This window comes from Lepidochelys olivacea (genome assembly GCF_965140295.1).
Source record: "Lepidochelys olivacea isolate rLepOli2 genome assembly, chromosome: 2".
Taxonomy (NCBI): domain Eukaryota; kingdom Metazoa; phylum Chordata; order Testudines; family Cheloniidae; genus Lepidochelys; species Lepidochelys olivacea.
Genome location: NC_140412.1, coordinates 90,012,739 through 90,035,481, shown reverse-complemented (window position 1 = coordinate 90,035,481; position 22,743 = coordinate 90,012,739). Strand labels below are relative to the sequence as shown.

Here is a 22,743-nt window from a genome sequence, read left to right as displayed (position 1 = left end):
ATTTGCAGAATCAAGAGAGTAGAAATATGAACATTTTTGCAATATGAAAAATACTTAATATGGAGAGAACATTTGAATTCAGCTTTTCAGCATAAAAAAACTAGTATATTGACTACTGTATATCCTTTTTGACTCTCACACCCTTTGTTGCCTGGCCGCTAATAACATGGTTTCCAGTAAAGAATTTAATTTTTGTAGTGAAAGACAATGTCCAAATAAGCAATCAAGTCATCACTGGTCCAGAAGTTTAATAATTTACCTAAACAAAAGCTGATCTTAGTAATGATCAAGAACACTGCTATGCACAAATATATCTATTATTAAAACTGAATCCTTAAGAACTCACCGTCATTAATTATTAGAGGCATTTATACAACTACTTTTAGCCATTTTACCCTTCCACTCATATTTTAATGCTTTTAAGAAGATTACATAGTCAAGGAGAAAACAATGCCTGATGCTGAGCTTAAGGTTTGCCTTTCAGGGGTATGCACATTTCACAACCTGGTAATAGCCTCAACACTTTAACAGATAAGAATGAGGGGGTGGAGGTCGGAAGTAAACACAAAGTATTTCATCAGACTTTTTGTCCTGATCTCTTACAAGGTCACAGCTATGAGCAGAATGACACTCCTTGCAAAAGGAGATTGAAGTTGGAGTACTTTTGAAGTATGAAATGTCAACAATTTGCTTCAAACACAGGGAATAAAATCTGTCGTGTTCATATGGAAATATGGGGTTTTTTTAAGTTAGTAAACTTCACAAACAAATGTAGGATCCCAGATCATAAAAAGTCCTAGAATACAGGACTGTAATAAAATGTAAAGGACTACTGATATATGCATCCAAACTGCCTAACTAGAATTAGCTAAAATATCCTGTCCAGAATGCAATGAGCCTTATGTAAAATCTATGATATATTTACGTATTGATTGATGGATGGATTGACTGTAGGGGTGTGCAGTGTTACTTCTGTTGCTCCAAAGTCCTGGTAAAGAACAGGGAGGGAGAGTTGAGCAGCGCATGGACTTTGTGATAGCCCTCTTCACAAATGCCACAAAAAGACATGAGAGCTTTATCATGTTGTTCTGGAGATCTGTGACTTTTTTGTTTGTTCTATTGAACCCAGAGATGTTTCAAAATCAGAAGTATTTAAAATATTTATTAGTATTAATCACTGTAGGTTAAATAAAAACAAAACTACATTTTAGGCAAAAATCTTATTAGATATTATACAATTAATGTGTAAACATAAGATAAAGTATTAACAGATTGCAGCATCCCATACATGCAGCGAGTGGGTCCAGCCCAGTCAAAGCCCTTACATAAACAAACAGAGTGATAGTACTTAGCACACAACTTTACACTGACATTTGGTCACTGGATCTGGTTTAAATAATTAAGGGTAGGATAGTAACATATATAATCAATGTAATCAAGGTCTGATAATGAATCAGAGTGCTTTCATGTACAAGCTATCTAGTCATGATAAATACCACGTACACTGAAGAGCAACATAAAATTGGGAAATAATGATAGGTAGTTTTTGTTATTAAATAATGTAGACGTATGTTACGATGCAGCACTTCAGACTGACCTGTTGTACCACAAATAAAAATAATCAGCTAATTAATCTCATTTTTGAGGGTATGACTTTTGCACCTACTGGTGCCAGCTAATGGATCATAATTGTTCTCCAGATTTCCTTGTCCTGCATGGCAAACTTATATTCAGTAATATGCCATTTAATGCTTTAAAATGGCAAGTCAACAATGTACCTACATATATCTCCCTCTTATTGCTACCTTCTATCTTCAACCTTAAATTCATAAAGGTGAAATGATCACTAATGATATACATAATTACAGAATACAATATGCCGTATATGTGAACCAGATATAGCAGTGAAAAAAGTACTGTGTGTCACTATAACAAAATATAAAACTATATTTATATATCTACACATACACACAGCATATATGGAAACTATTCCTTAATACAATTTTTCTAAAGTAACTTATTCATGACATACCAGAAAACATGCCACTTTGCAACTGGATGGTCACAGTCTTGAGCTATGGTGCATACAAAGACTCCATATAACATACTCAAATTGCAGCTTATGCTTTAGCCCCGCTACTGGCTGTCCTGCTGAAGCCAGTCTCTTGACAAGTCCAGTCTAGCTGGCTCACACAGAAGTGCTGCATTATTATTATTGAGGAGATTCGTTATAGATTCAGATCTTCTGTATAGTAGCTTTTTTAGTTTTTAAACTAGCCAGTTTTTTAAACTACGATCGGTTAGAATTATAGTTGCTGTTGAGACTTATGACTCTGAGTTAATTTTTGGTATTCTGTAATTTTTCCAAGTATTTAAAAAGAATGGCAACATTTCACAAACAAAAAGAGCAACCACAAAAAGCTAACATCATGATTTATCAAACATATACGCTCCTAAACCAAGCCATAACCTCATTCCAAAATACAGAATAAAACAACATTTCAAGACTGAAAAAACACTGGCTGTTAGGAATAACAGTTGGGGGCTACTCTTGCATCCAAAGAAAACCATAGGTACACTGTATATTACAGTGACCTGTTATTCTCTCATCTCTGCCTTCATACTGAAACTGACCACAGCCCAAATTCTGAAACAGTATTCAGCCAAAACTTGTATTGACTTAAGAGATCTGATTGAATAAAAACAGAATAAGGACTTCAGGATTTGGCCTCCTGAAATGTAAAAATATCTAATGTAAACCTGCTTTGGAAATGCTAGAATTTTGCAAGTCTGTATCAGCCAGAAAGTTCTCTCCACAATTTCTAACTTCAAACTATATAACATAAGAAGACTCAGATCTGTTTCTGATCCACATATAACTCAATGCTAGCTGTGAAAGCTGGTTATGCACTTTAATACAAAATCTATATCACACAGATTGCCATCATTTCCCAGTTCTTATTTAAATCTGAGATTACAAGGCAACTGTAGAATTGCCTGAAGAAGCTTACAGCCATCTCAAGCAGATTTTAATGGGTTTGAGATGTCATGTGAAAATGAAGTTGACCACATTTAGGTTTATGAAAACAAGTTAAAAATCAGTTTTATGCATGACTAATATAGCACAAAACCAATATACATTTTATTAAAAAATGAACACTTGTAAATAGCGTTGCCATCTTTCCCTAATACGTAGCTAGCTGTAGACTCTGCCTTTTTATGCTTAGTAAGCGGAGCTGCCTGTAGCAAGATGAACATTAGTCCCTTAAGTAACATTAATTTGTGTTGTTGATCAGTTCAGTATTTCTTTAGCCCAGTAAATAAGTTAGCACTACAATGACTACGGGCCTGATCCAAGTCCCACTGAAGTCAATGGAAAGATTCCCATGGACTTCAATCAGGTTTGGACCAAGCCCTAAATAATCAATACTATCTTACCACCACCTTCACTCAGTAGCAGAGCCAAGCTTTAAGGAGTGGTGGAGCTAGGGAGTCACTGGTGGTGCCACTTTCAATTATTCCCGTTGGCTTTAAAAGGTGGCACCCATACACCTATCAGCTACTACGGTGTAGCAGTCACCCTCCCTCCCCCAGACTACCTCTGCCACTGCATTGACTCACAACAAAACAATAAGAATCTGTTTTTCTTTATAAGTATGTAGTTCCAGCTACATCCTGCTGGTAAATGATATATATTCTCTCTCCTTAGTTGGACATAATTTTTCTCTTGTGTTTACTGTTCAATTAACTCCTCCACTGTTGTATAACAAATGTGCTAAAAGGTCAAATGTTTCTAACAAGCAAAAATGTATCATGTTGTACAATGAATTTGGCTTTTGATTCCATAATTTAAATTTCTTACTCTGCTTTAGCTCATCATTAAATTTAGTGGAGAAGAGAAAAAAATAATTTACTTACTCTATCAATCACAGAACCAAAACATTACAGATAGAACAGACCAACAGTTTTAGGTCACCTAGTCCATAACTCCAAATACTGGATTTTTCTCTGCACTGTGTTTTCTCGTGCTTTGTTCAATCTAGTTTTAAATGTCTCAAGCAAAGAGTGTTCCATACCACTTCCAAACCACCTGGGCAGACAATTCCACAATTGAACACACTGCACCTTTAGAAAAATCTACATAATTTCATCCCCATGAGATCAGACTATACCGTACTCTCTTATAACACTAACAGCAGGCGGCAGGATTAATCCATTGATGGAACCCTGGAGGGAAACAAGAATGGATTTCTGCTGACTCATTGTGGCAGGTGTGACTCCATCTTGGAGATGAAGGAGGTGGGATGCCTCTTTGGGCAGACGGCATGGTGGCCTAGGGGAGTGAAGTATCTGCAGGAAATCCTAGCAACAGACAGGCTTAGGTTGCTGTTTGCATTTTGTTGCAATTGTTATTAAAAAGACCTAAGCCCTGGAAAGTGAGTACATTTTGACTAAATGTAGTGGGTGGGGTGTAGATTATTTCTGGACCAGAACGGGAGCTCCATCTGCTTACAGCCATCCTAAACGATTCCTCTTCCTCCGTGGAAATTCCATCCTTCAGGTACATGCAGATTGCAGAAAGTGTGTCTCTCAGCTGACATTTTGCCAGGCTAGCCATCACCTGTTGGGCCAAATTCTGTCCTGATTCACAACCTGTAAAAACTGGGCTCTCTCTCATGTTGGATCCATTTTTCTAGTTCTCAACTTCAATCCATTTCTTGATGATGGTTGATCAAACCATCTGACAAAACTACAGCTCGAGAAAAGTCACAGAAAAGGAGCCTGGCTAAAAGCAAAGGCAGAGAAGTATGCAGCCCAAAGTTCAGGTTTTAAATCGTATACACTATATTCCTCTAAAGATGAATTTAAAACACATTGAGTCCACTCTCATGTAAGAGGAGAGATTTTACAGCAAATCTAACGTTTCTATGTAAAAAGCCATTTTATTTAAAAAAAATTAACAGTCATTGGTTTAAACAGAGAATTGGAGTAATTTGACTCAGGAATTTTGGCAGGATTCTAGGGAGGATTTTCCATTTTTGCAAAATCCTTTCTGCTTATGATCCTTGCATTTTTATTGGCACACAGTATTGAAACGATTGCTTTCAAGGCAAGGTGCCATGCTTCTGAGGTTGTGAAGCCCTTTGCTCAATGAATAAGCAAATGGCATTTTATTTTATTTTTTTCAAGTAAATCAAAACAAGCCATGTTGGGTCAGCAGCACCTTCTAGTTGTCTGTGTAGTCTGCTTTCCAAGTTTGATTGCTCCATTGTTGCCATTTTCATGAGAGTCCAAGGGTGGAATTTGTCGACCTAAAATATATAAAAAAAATACTGAATTAAATACTCTGCTGTAGAAAAACACACAGAGATATTAGTAAATAATTGCTTAGTTTGCAATTTAACTATTTAAGTCAGATTTGAATGTGAAACAACTGTTTTCCATGTAGTTTCTAGCTTATTTCTTTAGTTTATATCTTGATATGTAAAAGGAGGCTTTGTCCCATTTTAAAAAATATATACTGATTGTCAATTGGGGACATTTAGAACATAAGAACAGCCATACTGGGTCAGACCAAAGGTCCATCTAGCCCAGTATCTTGTCTTCTGACAGTGGCCAACGCCAGGTGCCCCTGAGGGAATGAAGAGAACAGGTAATCATCAAGTGAGCCATGCTGTCGCCCATTCCCAGCTTCTGGCAAACAGAGGCTAGGGACACCATCCCTACCCATCCTGGCTCATAGCCACTGATGGACCTATCCTCCATGAATTTATCTAGTTCTTATTTGAACCCTGTTATAGTCTTGGCCTTCGCAACATCCTCTGGCAACGAGTTCCACAGGTTGACTGTGGGTTGTGTGGAAAAAATACTTCCTTTTGTTTGTTTTAAACCTGCTGCCTATTAATTTCATTTGGTGGCCCCTAGTTCTTGTGTTATGAGGAGTAGTAAACAACACTTCCTTATTTACTTTCTCTACACCAGTCATGATTTCATAGACCTCTATCATATCCCCCCTTAGTCATCTCTTTTCCAAGCTGAAAAGTCCCAGTCTTTTAAATCTCTCCTCATATGACAGCCATTCCATACCCCTAATAATTTTTGTTGCCCTTTTCTGAACCTTTTCCAAGTCCAATATATCTTTTTTGAGATGGGGTGACTATATCTGCATGCAGTATTCAAGGTGTGGGCGTACCATGGATATATATAGAGGCAAGCACTTGTAACACTATAATTGTTACACATTTACTTCTATGAGGAAAGATATTTTATTAAGAACTTGTAAGACTATTAAAAGGCACAGGTTCTGTTATCTCTCCCACTTGAACAAAAATAGTTCTAGTTTAGCAAGAGTTTAAATCATCTACGTTTTCAATGCATACGTTTATTGTACCCCAGAGCTCTCCAAAGCACAAAAGCATTGTAAACAAGCAAACATGAACAATAAATGGAAAGGTGAAACAAAACCATTCTTTTAATAGAATCCCTCCCTCTGTTTCTTGGTCCCCTCAGCTCCCACAGCAGATGATTTTTCTTGTCTAATAAGCCCAGGTTCTTGATTCTTATTTAAACGTATTTGAATTTAACAACAACAACAAAAGTTTCAGTCCTAACTGGGGTTCTAATGCATGGCAAGGGCCTGCTGCTTTAAGTCTCTTCCTGTATGCCTCTTCAATTCTGCTGTGACTTCTGTTTCTCGGCGAGCTGCATACAGGTGACAGAATATGCCCATTAACTATGTTGCAACTAACAAGCCTGGTCATTCAATGCAGGCATATCAGGAGTGACTCGTGTGAAAACTAGGGTCTAGAATTAGGGAAAGTAAGAACCTGCTGGCTCTCATGGCAGCAGGTAAGAATGTTACATGAATGAGTTTGGCTAGTGTATGGTGGCACTGAGGATGGTATTCTAGGTGTTATAAAAAGAAGAGCTTAATATTTGAGAAAGGCTTCCCAAGAGGGCGATAATAACATTTTGGAAACATGGAGAAAAACAACTGCACTGAGCTCATGATGTTTCTAAAGTATTTGAACTTGGTTCCAGTTGACCCTGGAGCCCTGCCAGTTTTTCTGGGAGCCTAATACAGTTAAGAATGTTGGAATGTGTAAACTTAATTTCCATAATATACCATTAAGCAAATGTTTTCTCAAGGTTTGGATCTTTGAACAACAAGTTTGAAGAGGAGAGTGTAGAGGTGGAAGTTCATTTAGAGACAGTTTCAGAAATCCACTGTAAACACTTTACTATGTTGGTTCTATCTATTTTTCAGCCTGAGCTTCACAGTACTAGTGAGTTTAAACCTGTGAGTATCCTGAACTATCACACCCAATAAGAAGCCATTGGAGGAGAATGTTGCAGGCTGACCAAAGTTAGCAATTATTTTGTCCAGTTCAGAATAGGACACAATACTCCAAGCTGGAATTGCCTTTATTTTATTATTGGTTTTTCATATCAATATAAAATACAATAACAATTGGAAATAATACAAAAAATAAATACCTACACATGCTGCGATTGGTGCTGTCATAAATTAAAGTGCAACAAGTAGAGTAAGTTTATGGAGAATCTATGTTGTTGTTGTTGTTGTTGTTCTGTTAATTCAATAAAAGGCAACAAAGTTTCAAACTCCTTTTCAGTCTTGTGGTTTTGATATTTTTTTGGTATGCAAGTTTTCCCATCATCATTATTGCCAAGATTTTGTTAAATCCAGATGATACTGTGGAACTAAATATTTTTAATCTTATCAAGAAACTTGTCTCTGCTCAAGGGACTCCTAGGATCTGAGTGAGTTATCACGAGTAACAACGGTGAAGTCAATTGAGTTACACTAGTGTAAAATTCAATGTATTGAGATAGAATCAATCTCACAATGTGAGAAATAAACTGAGGTCAGTCTCTTCTAGTATTCAGAGTATGGAGCAAGGGTTAATCAGAGAAAACATCTCTCCATTACAAAGTAGATGAGCTGGAGAATATGATTAGAGCCTGAAATCTGTTTGGCAGACTTTAGAAAGAAAATAAGATACTTGGGCTCATAGCATTGTCTATTTCAGGACTCTTTAATTGGTAATCTCATAGCAGACGCAGTAACACATAATGAATGTTTTAGAGAGCTGACAAAAAGATCCAGATGATTAGTAGGGGAAAGATGAGCCCTAGCTGCAAATTCAAGTCAGTGGTGACCACAAGTTTTAACTATATGAAAGATATTTGGTGGTCTCCATTCATTTCTTAATAGACATAGTGTCCATATCACAAAACCCCAACTGGATCTAGTTTGGATACTAAGCAGGATCAGCAGAGAAATCAAGAACTGAATTGGTTTACAGAATAAATTACTCTCTTATCTGTTTAGGTTGCCCCTCCAGAACAGGGGTGAAGCACATTACATGTGTTGGGAAGCCTAAATTGATGCCATCTATGCTATAGATGTTCTGTAGATAATGTTAAGAGAGCTATATTCTGGACTAGCAATCTAGTAACACTAGTCTCATGGACAAATGCATTCACTGAAACAGTTTTTAAAAATGACTAATTACCATCAAACCAGAACTGCCCTGCTTGGTCATTTCTGTTCACAATATACCATCAGAAGAGATGGAACTGTTCTGTTCCTTAAACAGAAATATCAATCCAGACCACAGACCTCATCTCCTCTCCAAGTATTGTAGAGAAGAATATATATTACCATGATGTAACCAGTTGGCTGGACCAAATAGATATAATGCTTTAGAAGTCCAGATGAAACAAACAGGTTCACAGAGAAGAAGAAATATAAATGCATTTGTCCAAGAACTCTTGAATTGGAACTGGAGAAATCTGGAACTTTTGTATGCTTCTACTGGAGTGATCCAATCAACCTTAAGTTTTCTGTAGTTTGCATCACTGCTGTTTCTAAGTGCTCTGCTTTAAAAGTAGGTTTTGTCATTTTAATTACTGGAATATTTGATTAGCGTTTAGAGGATTTTTTATATGTGGAGAAGTAGTACACATAAAAAAGCCTTCAGACAAACAGCTTTATTTCATTTTTTATTTTATACACTCAGGCTGTTTTATAAACATGCACTTCTAGACACAGATGCCTGAGTCTTGAGATCCTCAAGTGGGCATGGCTTGGTGCATGAAAAACTGAGGCAACCAAAGATAGTTCAGGAGCAGGAATGTTAACATAGTTAAGCCTCTGTCATGTAACTCCTCAGTTTGGCAAAGGGGGAGCATCAAATCAACTCTATTCCGTTCTCAAGTGTGCTGGAATTGGGCTGGAGCTGCCCAGAATGACAGTCCAGGGTATACTCCAAAATCCGACAACATTCTGACTTCTACTCCTGAACTACAGACTAACAGGGTAAAGAGCCAGAATTCTGGGAGCTTAAGTTCAGAGGCTGTCAATGTGAGGGTGCAAGAGGCAAGAGATGGGGAAATTAGGGGCTGGGAGAGGGCAAAGTGAAATGGTGTAGAAAGGAAAGAAATACAGTAGAAGCTCAGAGTTATGAACACCTCGGGAATGGAGGTTGTTCGTAACTCCGAAATGTTCGTAACTCTGAACAAAATGTTATAGTAGTTATTTCAAAAGATTACATCAGAACACTGATGTAACACAGCTTTGAAACTGTACTATGCAGAAGAAAAATGCTGCTTTCTGTTTATTTTTGTAGTAGTTTACGTTTAACACAGTACCGTACTGTGTGTGCTTTTTTTTTTCGGCCTTTTTTTGTCTCTGCTGCTGCCTGATTGCGTACTTCCGCTTCCAAATGAGCTGTGCGGTTGACTGGCCTGTTCCTAACTCTGAGGTTCTAGTGTGTAGGGCAGGGAGCAAGAGGGAGAGAACAAGGACTGGGGGACAACAAAAGGGCCAGGAACACAGAGAAAGGGTCCCCTTTGGAGGGAGCAGCTGCATGAGTAAAATCAGTTCCCAAAGATGCCCTGTAGACCTAATAAAGCTCCCTTTTGAATCTGATACTCAGTTGTAAACAGTATTGCGCCAGTGTTACCAAAATAATAATACATGTACATTTTTAAAAATACTAAAACACAGAAATTTAAGAATGAGGCTGTCCAGAGAATTATCCAAGGTTCTGCTCTTGCAAAATAAGCCCAATAATTAGCTTCAAGTATAAACCCCTGGGTATTTGTAATAAGATTATAGATTGTAACATGGGACTGTGCAAGACTCTGTCTGTGGAAGGCTGAAAGTTCCTTACAGTTCAATTTAAGGAAAAAAAGTTTACATCCTTGCAAAGACACGAGTACAATAGCTATTACTTCACACAACCCATGTGTTAAACACAAGCCCTAAAATTATGGATTTTCATCACTGCCTTGGATATAAGCTGTTACAGTTCTTTTACATGGAACAAAATACTAAATATTTTTTTGTTCATACCTGTTTTAGTTCTTCTGTTGCGGTCTATTGAGTTTCCTGTTCCTACTGTATTTTTGGAAATTCATAGGGTTTGGGTTTTTATTACGTTACTGAGCATTCCTCACTCCTGATTTGTGCGGCCTCTACTCTAGTTTTGTGTCTTTGTACATAGCTGGTTTAATTAACATAAATGTGTGCATGTTTTTTTGTGGGAGTTTTTACAGCTCACCTCCCTTGTACCTTCTTTACAGAAACACTATGGTTTGAACGGTTTGTTCTGTTTAATAACGCTTTTTGGTGAGTAATTTCCCCAGCACATGGTGCAGGAAAATGGGTTGTGCACTGAAAATGTGCAGAGACAGACAGAATTATCCCAGCTAGGCTGCAGAATAGATATGAAACTGCTGTTGCAGGTTACGGCTACATGACTGCTGGGCAGGGCTCAAGTGGGGCCAGAATGCTTTGGAAGGCTGTTCCAGCACTTCTTAATGGCACTGCAATACTTCTGATTGCACTTCCAATACTTTCTGACACTCCTTCTTTTAGGACTGGAGCACGGGTGCTGTGGCCCACCTCAATGGGGAAGTTTAGAAATTGAACCTCTGCGGTAGCAGACATAATAACTAAAGTCATCACCTTAAATAGCAAGTCTGCACTGGAGCCAGGCACCAAGCACAGCTCCATGGGAGGGAGTAAGGACCCCATGCATAGGTTCATTGTATTCCCCCATTTAGCTGAAACACACAAGTTCAATAAGGACAACCATGGGAGGAAGAAATGGGCAAAAAGAGGGGTCATAAAACATGTGGGCAACGGCCAGGTTCTGGGGAGCCAGAACTAGTAGTCAGAGCCAGAGCCCACAGCCATGAGACAGGAATTGAAAAGGTAAGGATACCTAGAGGTCAGAGGCAGGAGACAAACTGGAGATCAGAACCACAAGTCTTGGAATAAAAGTCAGGGTAGGTTGGGATGCCAGACAGTCAGAGGCAGGAGCCACACTGGACACGAGGAACCACAAATCAGATGCCAGGAAATCAAGGCACAGGAGCAGGGTGGAGCCCGATTGTTCAAACAGCTTCCTGCTCCTGCTGCTGGCTTAAGTAGGGCCAGTGGACCAATCAGCCACTCTGGGCCACCACCAATTGGACCTCAGGGGCAGAACCTCACACTGGGGCTAGACTTCATGGGTCCCAGATAAGCCCTTAACAGCAGGCTGCCAGGTGGAGGGTTGGAGTGTAGTTGTTCCTATGAACCCTAGAGGCTGGGTTTGAGACCTGTACGCCATGACAATATTTGTTTTATCCAGCTGTTTTAGCATGTTATTTATGGCAATATACCATCTTTTGCTGTGTTCACATATATATGCGCTATCGATTCCACATTCATATACTAAACACCTACAAACTTTCTCCTTTCTCTCTTCTGAGTTCTGGTAAGGTCACAAGTATGCCCACTGAGACAATCTTTCCATGTATCCAAAAGATTATCTAGGATATTTAATGCATATGCTTGGAAACTAGTAGATGTTAATTTCAGTTTAACTGATTTTCTACATCAAATATAGCTGTTATTAGGGGGTTGTCATTGCTACCCATTGTAGCATTACCTATCAAAGGGATAAACTAATTATTAATGATTAAATTATGCAACAGGTGTGAGTTTTTGTATTAGCACATTCATACCTACTGATAACAGGTTATATTGGACATAGACAATCAAGCAAACTAAACTGGGTCAGGGACTGGTTCTCCAAACCAGATGAATTACAAACCTTCTGAAAGGTATAACAGGCAAAAATCATTGTACTGGGAATTTCAGTTCTCATCAGTTAACATTTTCAGACACATCCTGTTCAAGTGAAATAATTGGTCAATAGCTTCTCCAGCAATGTTTAGTGGATGGTGTGATTTGCGAGGAGCAAAGAAACATAGCACACATCTATTTATCCTATACTCAGATTGAGAGAAAAAAGGAAGCGGTCATAAGGCAACAGAGAGAGATGAGGTGGGGTGGAATATGTTTTATATCCTGTTTTTATTCAGGGGCTGATGACACTGGAATTCTTGGAATGAAAAATGAGTATGGGATGTTCTCCTTTCCTTTCTAGCAATATTAATTTCTTCCCCTTTAACAATCCTGGGGAGAAAACTTGTGCTGGATCCAATGAAAATGACTATTTCTATTTATCCTAGTCACCCAGAAATATGCCTCCACATAAAAACCCCAACAAAATGACAATTAGGTCTGGTCTAAACTGCGGGGGTAGGGATCAATCTAAGTTACACAACTTCAGCTACGTGAATAATGTAGCTGAAGTCGATGTACTCAGATGTACTCACCACGGTGTCTTCACTGCAGTGAGTCGATAGCTGACGCTCCCCCGTCGAGTCCACCTGTGCCTCTCACTCCGGTGGAGTACCGGAGTTGACCGGAGAGTGCTCGGCGGTCGATTTATCGCATCTAGCCTAGGTGTGATAAATTGACACCCCCCACTCCACCCGCTGGATCCATCGCTGCCTGTTGATCTAGCGGGTAACGTAGACAAGCCCTTAGATCAACAGTTACCTGCCCTACAGCAGTTTATGCATGGATACAGGTTAGGATTTAGATACACTGAAAGAGCTATGTGGGAGATGCTTATATAGCACCTACCCAAGTTATGTCCTATTCTAGTCTAGTCAAAGTTATTGTTAGTTGTGACACATGGCTAGAAAGGGCTAAACATCCTGCAGAATAAATTACTCAAATTCAACCCTTAAAGACATGTGGGGAGATAACGTTTGTGTTTTTGTGTATTTACATATATATGGGCAGTGGTCAACAATTTAATCAACAGTTCCTGTCTATGCTGTATTCTGATCATTCAAAGATCAAAAGAACATCCTAGCATTTAAATTAAGTGTAAGCATGGGATATTTCTGTATTCATCTCTCTTTGAAAAGGAAGCAAATCATCAGTGAATGGTGGAGGAACAGGCAATTGTCTTATGTTATTTCGTATAGCTACGTACTGGTGATAGACTGCCTGATGGATAAATTGCCTTATGTTAATCTTTGTGAATAACTAACAATGATGCTTAGGAAATAAGGGCCTATTTTTCCCCAAGGGACTCCAACTTGTCAAAGAAGACCAGAAATTGTATAGAAGATCCTTGGGTCCTGATCCTTTTAATCTCAGATCTGCTTAAGCTTCATCAGGGGAAGTTTGAGTCACAAGATGAGATTCCACTTAAGCTGGTACACCCTGGATATCATATTGGACATTGGACTATAACCTATGAACTAAATTCTAAAGGAACTCTTTGCAACTGCAAAGCTCACCATCTCTGCTATGTATCTAAACCTCAAGGACTGAACTCATGTCTGTATGTATATTGATCTTTTAACCATACTCTCTCCCTTTTCTTTTTTAATAAATGTTAGTTTACTTAATAAGAATTGGCTGTAGTCTGTATTTGGGTGGGATCTGGAATATTCATTAACCTGGGAGGTAATGTGTCTGATCCTTTGGGATTGGTAGAACCTTTTCTTTTATATGACGAAATAAATTTTTCAGAAATCATCATATTTGACTTGGGTACCTGAATGGAGGCCTGAGACTGGGTTACTTTAAGGGAACTGTGTTGTTGGTTTCTGGACAAACAGTGAGGTAATAAAGAAGCTGTTTTTATTCTGTCTTGATAAATTTAAGTATTGAAAACATCCACCATCTTTGGGGATTATCTGTGCCATTCTTTACAGTTCACCCTAACTAAGTGACTTCAGCTGGCCCCCACTGGGACCCCAGTCACATTAGTTCTATATTTTCATAAGCAGTGGACACACTACTGCCTCAGGTGTTTTCCTCTTCATGGAGAAAGACATTTTTGCATGAATATATGGACGATCATTTTCAAAAGGACTCCAAACAACATCAACAAGAAACTTGTAAATGTACTTACTGATGCCTTGAAAGAGTTCCTCAATGTTAATAGCATTCTTTGCACTGGTTTCAACAACAATTGCACCTATAGATTCTGCATATTCTTTGGCATCCTTCATAGGTACCTCCCTAAAAAAAGTTTTTGAAAGCAAACAAATTAGTGTCTATTTATTAAAAAAACAAACATAATTCTGAAAGACATCTTAATTCACATTGTTCCTAGTTTCAACTGCACAAGTTTGGATCTTCTCCTGGTGCTGACATTCCTTGCTTCTCAAATGATAAATATTTAAGAGTCTCAGTCCTGCTTCCACTGAAGTCCATGTGAATTTTGCCATGTAATTTAGTATAAGCAGATCCAAGATGTAAAAGCTCATTAAATCTTTTGCAAAATATTTCACAACATAGGGCTTGATTCCCTGAGATGTGGTGATGTAGTCTCAAAATCGTAATCCTTTGTTTCCTTCCACATTTTTGTATGAATTTTTGAATGCGACAGCATAACATTATTGATAGTCGTAACATTTATCACCTCCCTAGGCATGGCTACTGTCAGGGTTCCTCCCTCAGGACTGCGCAGCACACACCCTAATTCTTCTGTCTCTCAAAAAGCTACTTTTCTTATATTCAGGTGGGATTATGAGCCAGCTGCCTATGTCACAGAATAATCAATTTAACCTTTTCTCACCAAAACACTGCTAACAGGATGGGGGTGTTTCAGGCAAATAGTGCCAGCCTATTACAATAATATATATTGCAGAAATTTAAAACTTCTTCTCACAAAGCATAAAAAAAATCTTAAACACAGCCTAGATAGAAATGATTTAACATGTTTTGATTCTATAAAAAACATACTTTTGGTGGTGGTGGTGGTGGTTTCTATCTAGTTGTTCACATTCAAATATCAAGATATCAATCTGAATCGTTGATAAGGATTTTGGGGACTGGTGCCAAGACCAAGTTTTGAAGACTAATAGGCTTTAAGGTCAGAAGGGACCATCATGATCATCTAGTCTGACCTCCTGCACATGGCACGCCACCGAACCTCACCCACCCACAGAAAAGAAATGATCTTTAACTGCTGTCCATCTTTTTTTCCCTCCCAATTGACAAAAATGCATGAGAAGAGTTGCATAAAACATTAGAGAAAGCGCATCCAGCTCTGAAGATTCAGCCCACAAACAGGATTGTCCAAAGTGAACACACAAACAGGATGGTTTTTGGCTATTGTAAATGAAGTTGGATTGAAAGGATCACATGTTTAGCTGTTTATAAGTGGCAGCAGATTGTGGTTGATTTTAACAGAAGCATGCAAGCCACTTGTTTCCATACTGGAAACAAGAATCTTAGGGCCAGATTCTCCAGTCCACAAAGGTTAGTTTGTGCCACATAAATGGTGCAAAGAGGCTTTAAAATAGCTGGTGACAGCCAGTGGAGAATTCCCCTTGTGCAAGGAACTCTCCACTTGTGGAAAGCAGGTGGATACAGCTCTGCCTTCTCCTATGCCAGCTCCCCCAGCCATGGTGTAAGGGGAGAGGGCATGGAGGAGAGGATGCTCCACTATGCTTGATCCTACATCGACATAAGGTCTGTCAGTTGCTTCTTTCTACAATGATAATCTAGGTGTCAGTATTGCAATGACTTTACTTTGTCCAAAATATGAGAGTTTGTTCCTCAAGCAATTTATTCTAAGTGAAGAGGTGAGTAAACATAAACTAAGTGGGAGCAAGAGCCAAGAGATGAGCAGAGGATTAGAAGGGAGTTGAGAAGGTTTGGACTTAGGAGCCCTGGAGAGAGAATACCTGTTTTGAAAGATGTTGACTAAATTGTTTGCAGTTAAAAAAACCTCAGCATATACAGTTTAAAGCTTCTAAAAATATTTATTTAAATAGAAAATGTTTTCTATGGACAGCGTAAAGGGCCTGAATGTAAAGCTTGGGATTTCCTGACCTGGCATTTGGAGTACTCCAGAGAACCAAAATTTCAGAAGGTATCTCAATTTTTAGAGAGGAAAACCCAGTATCAGTGGAAGGTTATGGCATTTGGTATCTATATTACCCCAAAAATTTAACAGTGGTTTTGTCACTGGTGGGCAAAGTAGCTTATTTATTTAAATAACATTCTGATCTGAGCTCTTTCAACAGAGATTCTGTGATTGTGTCCAGGTTATTATCCATCAATCAGAGGGTAGAAATTCCAATATAAAATATTTTTAAAAAACAAATCCACTCTAAATTCTAAAGCCAATAACAAAATTGTAAAGATTTTAATAAAAATCTCCATTCTCAAAGACAATATTCCCTGGAAGTCAGAGGGAAGGAATTTATTTCAGCAAAGTGCCAAGAACTGTTGATGGCCACATAATAATAATACAAAGAATAACCACATGTCTTTTGGATGTCTTGATTCTAGGTTGGCAGCTAGCACCTATATATTAGAGATCTGTAAAAAAGAAATAAAACAAAACAAACCACCACCACAGAAGGGTAACGTGGTCATTGTTAGAAGTACCAGAGGAAACTATATTAGCCCTTTGCTAGTGGAAGTCAAATCTGTTCCTCTATTTTTCCCCAGTCATTTCTTCCCGTATTAGCGCCTGTGGTAATGGAGGCAGATGAATCAAGATGAGTGGAACTTTGTTCAGCCTGTCCTCTTTTGCCTCCATTCACATTTGCCATAACAATGGCTGATAGACTCTAGTGTCTGGCAGACCATTTCTGGCAAAGTAACTGGTAAAAATTCCATAAAGATAAACAGAGCTGCCAAAAGTCATGTAGAAATAGCAGGTTGCTCATGTGTGCCCTCATTAGTTACATTATATTTTTTAAATCCCCTTGCACACAAGTATTTGTATTTTCTATTCAGTGGAATTAATGCGATAGGTTGATACATATATTTTACCTTAAGCCATTTCTAATGAAGTAAACCTTAAGACTAAAACACGAAAGACTAAAACCCCACCCCCCACAGCATTTACCTAGAGCGGCTCCGGCCCGGCGCGCACCGGGGGCAGGGCAGGCTCCCTCCCTGCCCTGCCCCCACGCCGCACCAGGAAGCAGCTGGGACCTGGGGAGGGGAGGGGGGCACAGGGGTCTGTGTGTTGCCCTGGCTGCTCCTCTAGGTACCTCCCCCGAAGCTCCCATTGGCCGCAGTTCCCCATTCCCGGTCAATGGGAGCTTCAGGGGAGGTACCTGGAGGCGCGGCCAAGGCAACACACAGACCCCCGTGCCCCACCCCACCCCCAGGTCCCAGCTGCTTCCCGGAGCAGCGTGGGGGCAGGGCAGGCCCCCAAACTCCTCCTGCAGCTGAACCCCCTGCCCTGAGCCCCCTGCCGCACTCCACACCCCTCCTGCACCCCAAACCCCTTCCCTGAGCCCCCTGCCGCACCCCACACCCCTCCTGCACCCTGACCTCTGCCCTGAGCCCCCTGCTGCACCCGGCACCCTGACCCCCTGCCCTGTGCCCCCGGCTACACCCCACACCCCTCCTGCACCCCAACCCCCTGCCCTGAGTCCCCTGATGCACCCTGCACCCCTCCTACACCCCCTGGGGGCAGGGAGAGGGCAGAGTTGGGGTGGGGCCTCATGGAAGGGGTGGAGTTGGGGGCGAGGCAGCTGGTGGGGGGGTGGTCAGTGGTGTGGCCCTCGGGCCAATGTACTAGTCCTCACATGGCCCTCGTGGTCATTTGAGTTTGAGACCCCGCTCTAAGGAGAGTCCTTCTCCTCACACCTAGGACATAAGTCCGTTATTTGAGGATCGTAAGAGCCCTTATGTTCTTGCAAATGTATTTTCTGCAATAAGGCTATCATCCGGCACCTGGCACTAACCCTTCATTTGATTAAAACACAGAATTTCTCGCACTCCAGTGTTAATCAAGCACTTTTGAGCTATGCATGCGGTATACGCTGGAACTAGTTATAGTACAACAGAATGAAAAGTCCCGTATTGTATCCATCAGTGTAACGTGCCAGAGCCCGCGGCAGCCTGCACAGAAGCAACATCTGACATCCTGCAACTCTGGTCAAAGCAGCGGAAGTGCAGCAAAAAAGGGAGTTCAGAGTAAAATATTTTGGAGGATGTGATGCTGCTGTTCGTCGGGACCTGATCCTGAATAATTGAAATCAAAGATATTGATTTCAATGGGGGCCTCCACCATGAGTAGCAGTAGGGTTTTGGTTGGATGTATTCCTGGAGGTTTCATCACATGACATAATCTTTAATTAAAGATTAATCTCTTAATTCCTGGCGCCTCCAGGATAATCCTGGAGGGTTGGCAACCCTAACTACAGATGACGATACAAACATGGTTGATGAGGGAGGAAAGCAGTGCATACCAAACAGCATTCTAATACCAAATAGATACATTACCTGAGATCAGAAAGATCACATTTGTTTCCAGCGATGGCCATGACAATATTTTCAGGACCATGTTCTTTTAATTCTTTTACCCATTTCTTCAAAGTATGAAATGAATCCTAAACCGAATACATAAAGAAACATCTAGCAGGATCTCCTTGATTGACAGACACAGTCATTTTTTTGAAGTTACAGGAAGGGCACACAGAAAGCCCTCATGTGACAATGATTTCCAGGGCTCTCATTAAAAGGCATGATTGATGTTACTGAACCTCAGATTAGTTCTCAACTGCATTAATCCATCAAGCCAAATTTTCTCCTCAGAAATGCATGTGTAGCTTCTGCTGAAATCAATGGAAGTTGTGCATGAACCTCTGAGGGAAGAGTATGGCCTAGCATTTGGGAAATAAGGTACATCCCACAATACTATGCAATACTTGAATATTAACCTTACAGAGAATGAAAGTTGCTGCACATTCTGAATAAGGATGACTCAAGACTAAGTTCCACCTTCACAAGGTCTACAGACTTTCTGACCAACTATGAGTCATTTCAGTTAAAAATTACAACCTATGGTACTGCTATGCAGCCATGACCAGTGTCAGCTAGGGTTGCCAAATTTGGTTGGACATATTCCTGGAGGTCTTATCATATGACATAATCATTAATTAAAGATTAATCTTTAATTCCTGGAGACTCAAGGACAATCTTGGAGGGTTGGCAACCCTAATGCAGCAATGGGTCATTACACTAATGCACTGGTGAACAGAGCCAGGCCTTCAGTGCTGAAAGTAAATCATTCAATTGGCAGGAGAGAAGAAACAGATAAGTAAAATATTGCAACCATTCATCCACTAATGCTTATTCTATAACTCAGCTTCCATCACCTGGGATTTCTTTTAAAATCAAAATTTTATTCTTTGAATTTTAAGAGTAGCAATTTCTCATTAGGGCAGGGCAAGGATCTGCAGCTGGATGACATGTGAACAGGGCTACTTTATCAGCTGAAAATACACTTCCATTTCAATTAATAATGTTGAGCCAAAGATTATTTCATTGCTTTGTTTCAAAGTAAAGCAACCCTAGAAGAATTCAGCTCTCAGACTGCAAATGCAAGCTTGTAGCCACATTTTTAAAAGATTAATTTCCAGTTTATAAAATAGTTGATGTTTTTTAGTAGTAGAAATTAGATATGGGAAAAATCCAGTAGGTCATCTTGTCCATCTCAAAGAGGCAAATTCAGAATTTTCCCCTGCAGTATAATTTCCGGAGTTTTGTTTAGTCCATTTTTAAATGACTCAGGGAATGGCGCTTCCACCACAGCTTTGCCAATACATTAAGTCATTAACCAAACTATATATTATATAGGAATTGCAAACAGAAAGCTTTACCTGTTTTGTGATATCATATACTATAACAGCTGCTGCTGATCCTCGGTAGTACATTGGTGCCAAGGAATGAAACTGTTAAAAGACCAACAAAACATCATAAATCAATTAAAGTTTTGCATGGTGCCAGGTCACAAAGACATGCCATGATTGCATCATATTCTTTCATCAGAGAGAGAGTGAGCTTCTTGAACGTTTGCCCAGTTTTAGTTTCAATCAGACCTCTAAAAAGGGCTGTTCTTTATTCTGTTGGACTCATACAATTAGCACATTGAGTTCTACATATTTTTCTTGCCGTGTTTTGGGTTCTTTTGGTTTTTTTGTTTTTTGAAGCATAGTACATGATCGGTGTGAAAAAGGCTTTGGGGAGAAATTCAAGAACATAAGAACAGCCATACTGGGTCAGACCAATGGTCTGTCTAGTTCAGTATTCTCTCTTCCAACAGTGGCCAATGCCAGGTGCTCCAGAGAAAATGAACAGAACAGGCAATCATTGAGTGATCCATCCCTGTCGTCCACTTCCAGCCTCTGGCAATCAGAAGCTGGGGACACACAGAGCATGGGGTTGCATCCCTGACCATCTTAGCTAACAGCCACTGATGGACCTATTCTCCAGGAACTTATCTAGTCCTTTTTTAGACCCAGTTATACTTTTGGCCTTCTCAACATCCTCAGTAATGAGTTCTACAGGTTAATTGTTCATTGTGTGAAGTACTTCCTTTTGTTTGTTTTAAACCTGCTGCCTATTAATTTTATTTGGTGACCCTGGTTCTTGTGTTATGAGAAAGAGTAAACAAAACTCCCTTATTCACTTTCTCCACCCCATTCACAATTTCATAGACCTCTATCATATTACCTCGTAGTCATCTCTTTTCTAAAATGACAAATCCCAGTCTTTTTAATCTCTCCTCATATGGAAGCTATTCTATACCCCTAATCATTTTTGATGTCCTTCTCTGTACCTTTTCCAATTCCAATATATCTTTTTTGAGATGAGATGACCAGAACTGCAAGCAGTATTCCAGGTGTCAGTGTACCATTGTATTATGATATTTTCTGTCTTATTATCTATCCCTTTCCTAATGGTTCCTAACATTCTGTTAGATTTTTTGACTCTTGCTACACATACAGCAGATGTTTTCAGAGAACTGTTCACAACGACTCCAAGATCTTTCTTGTGTGGCGACTGCTAATTTAGATCCCATTATTTAGTATGTATAGTTGGGATTATGTTTTCCACTGTGCATTTATCAACATTTAATTTCATCTGCCATTTTGTTGGCCACTCACCCAGTTTTGTGAGACCCCTTTGTAACTCTTCGCAGTCTGCTTTGGACTTAACTATCTTGAGTAATTTTGTATTGTCTGCAAACTTTGCCACCTCACTCTTTACCCCCTTTTCCAAATCATTTATGAGTATGTTGAACAGCACTGGTCCCAGTACAGATACTGGGGGGACACCACTATTTGCCTCTCTCCATTGTGAAAACTGACCATTTCTTCCTACCCTTTGTTTTCTTTCTTTTAACCAGTTACTGATCCATGAGAGGATCTTCTCTCTTATCCCATGACTGTTTACTTTGTTTAAGAGCCTTTGGTGAGGGACTTTGTCAAAGACTTTCTGAAAGTCCAAGTATTCTATATCCACTGGATCACCCTTTTCCACAAGTTTGTTGACCCCCTCAAAGGGATGATTTCCCTTTACAAAAGCCATATTGACTCTTCCCACAACAAATTGTGTTCATTTATGTGTCATGATTACTCTGTTCTTTACCACAGTTTCAACCAATTTGCCTGGTGTTGAAGTTAGGCTTACAAGCCTGTAATTGCCAGGATCACCTTTGGAGCCTTTTTTTTTTTTAAATGGTGTCACATTAGCTATTATTCTCTAGTCATCTGGTACAGAAGCTGATTTAAATAATTGGTTACATACCACACTTAGTAGTTCTGCAAATTCATATTTGAGTTCCTTCAGAACTCTTGGGTGAATACCATCTGGTCTTGATGACTTATTACTGTTTAATTTACCAATTTATTCCAAAACTTCCTCTTGATACCTTAATCTGGGAAAGTTCCTGAGATTTGTCACCTAAAAAGAATGGTACAGGTGTGGAAATCTCCCTCAATCCTCTACAGCGAAGACTGAGGCAAATAATTCATTTAGCTTCTCTGCAATGGCCTTATCTTTGAGTGCTCCATTAGCACCTCGATCATCCAGTGGCCCCAGTGATTGTTTGGCAGGCTTCCTGCTTCTGCTGTACTTAAAACATTTGTGGCTTTGAACCTTTGTCTAATTACTTTTCAAATTCTTTTTTGGCCTTCCTAATTATACTTTTACACTTGACTAGTTTATGCTCCTTTCTATTTTCCTCAGTAGGATTTAACTTCCAATTTGTAAAGGACCTTTTTGCCTCTAACCCATCTTTTTTTGGTCCTCTTACTCTGTTTGTTAATTTGGGGCATACATTTAATTTGAGCCTCTATTGTAAATAGCTGACATACAGTCATCTTGCACTGCATCTATATTTAGAAGATACAAGTTCTTTTAAATTTAATTTCTTTTCACTACAGCTTTAATTTCAAGGAACAGCTTTTTTAAAAGAAAGGATAAAAATGATTACTATAAAATGGCTGTACAAAAACAGCTACACTTTTATTTGGTTACAAGAGTAAACACAACATAGCTGGTTTAGAATTTAAACTTATGCTAGTACAGAG

At 39.4% G+C, this 22,743-nt stretch overlaps 1 protein-coding gene across 2 annotated transcripts in view; it reads right to left on the bottom strand.

Moving 5' to 3' along the window:
- Positions 1 to 1,134: 1,134 nt before the first annotated feature.
- Positions 1,135 to 22,743, bottom strand: part of RAB31 (RAB31, member RAS oncogene family) — a 99,389-nt gene continuing 77,780 nt past the window's right edge. For both annotated transcript variants that reach the window (XM_084618803.1, XM_084618804.1), the window contains exons 4-7: positions 20,029 to 20,100; positions 18,650 to 18,756; positions 14,301 to 14,410; positions 1,135 to 5,312 (exon numbers count right to left, since the gene is read on the bottom strand). In XM_084618803.1, coding sequence (XP_084474929.1) covers positions 5,215 to 5,312; positions 14,301 to 14,410; positions 18,650 to 18,756; positions 20,029 to 20,100 — 387 coding nt within the window. In that variant the 3' untranslated portion in view covers positions 1,135 to 5,214. The remainder of the gene's footprint in view (positions 5,313 to 14,300; positions 14,411 to 18,649; positions 18,757 to 20,028; positions 20,101 to 22,743) is intronic.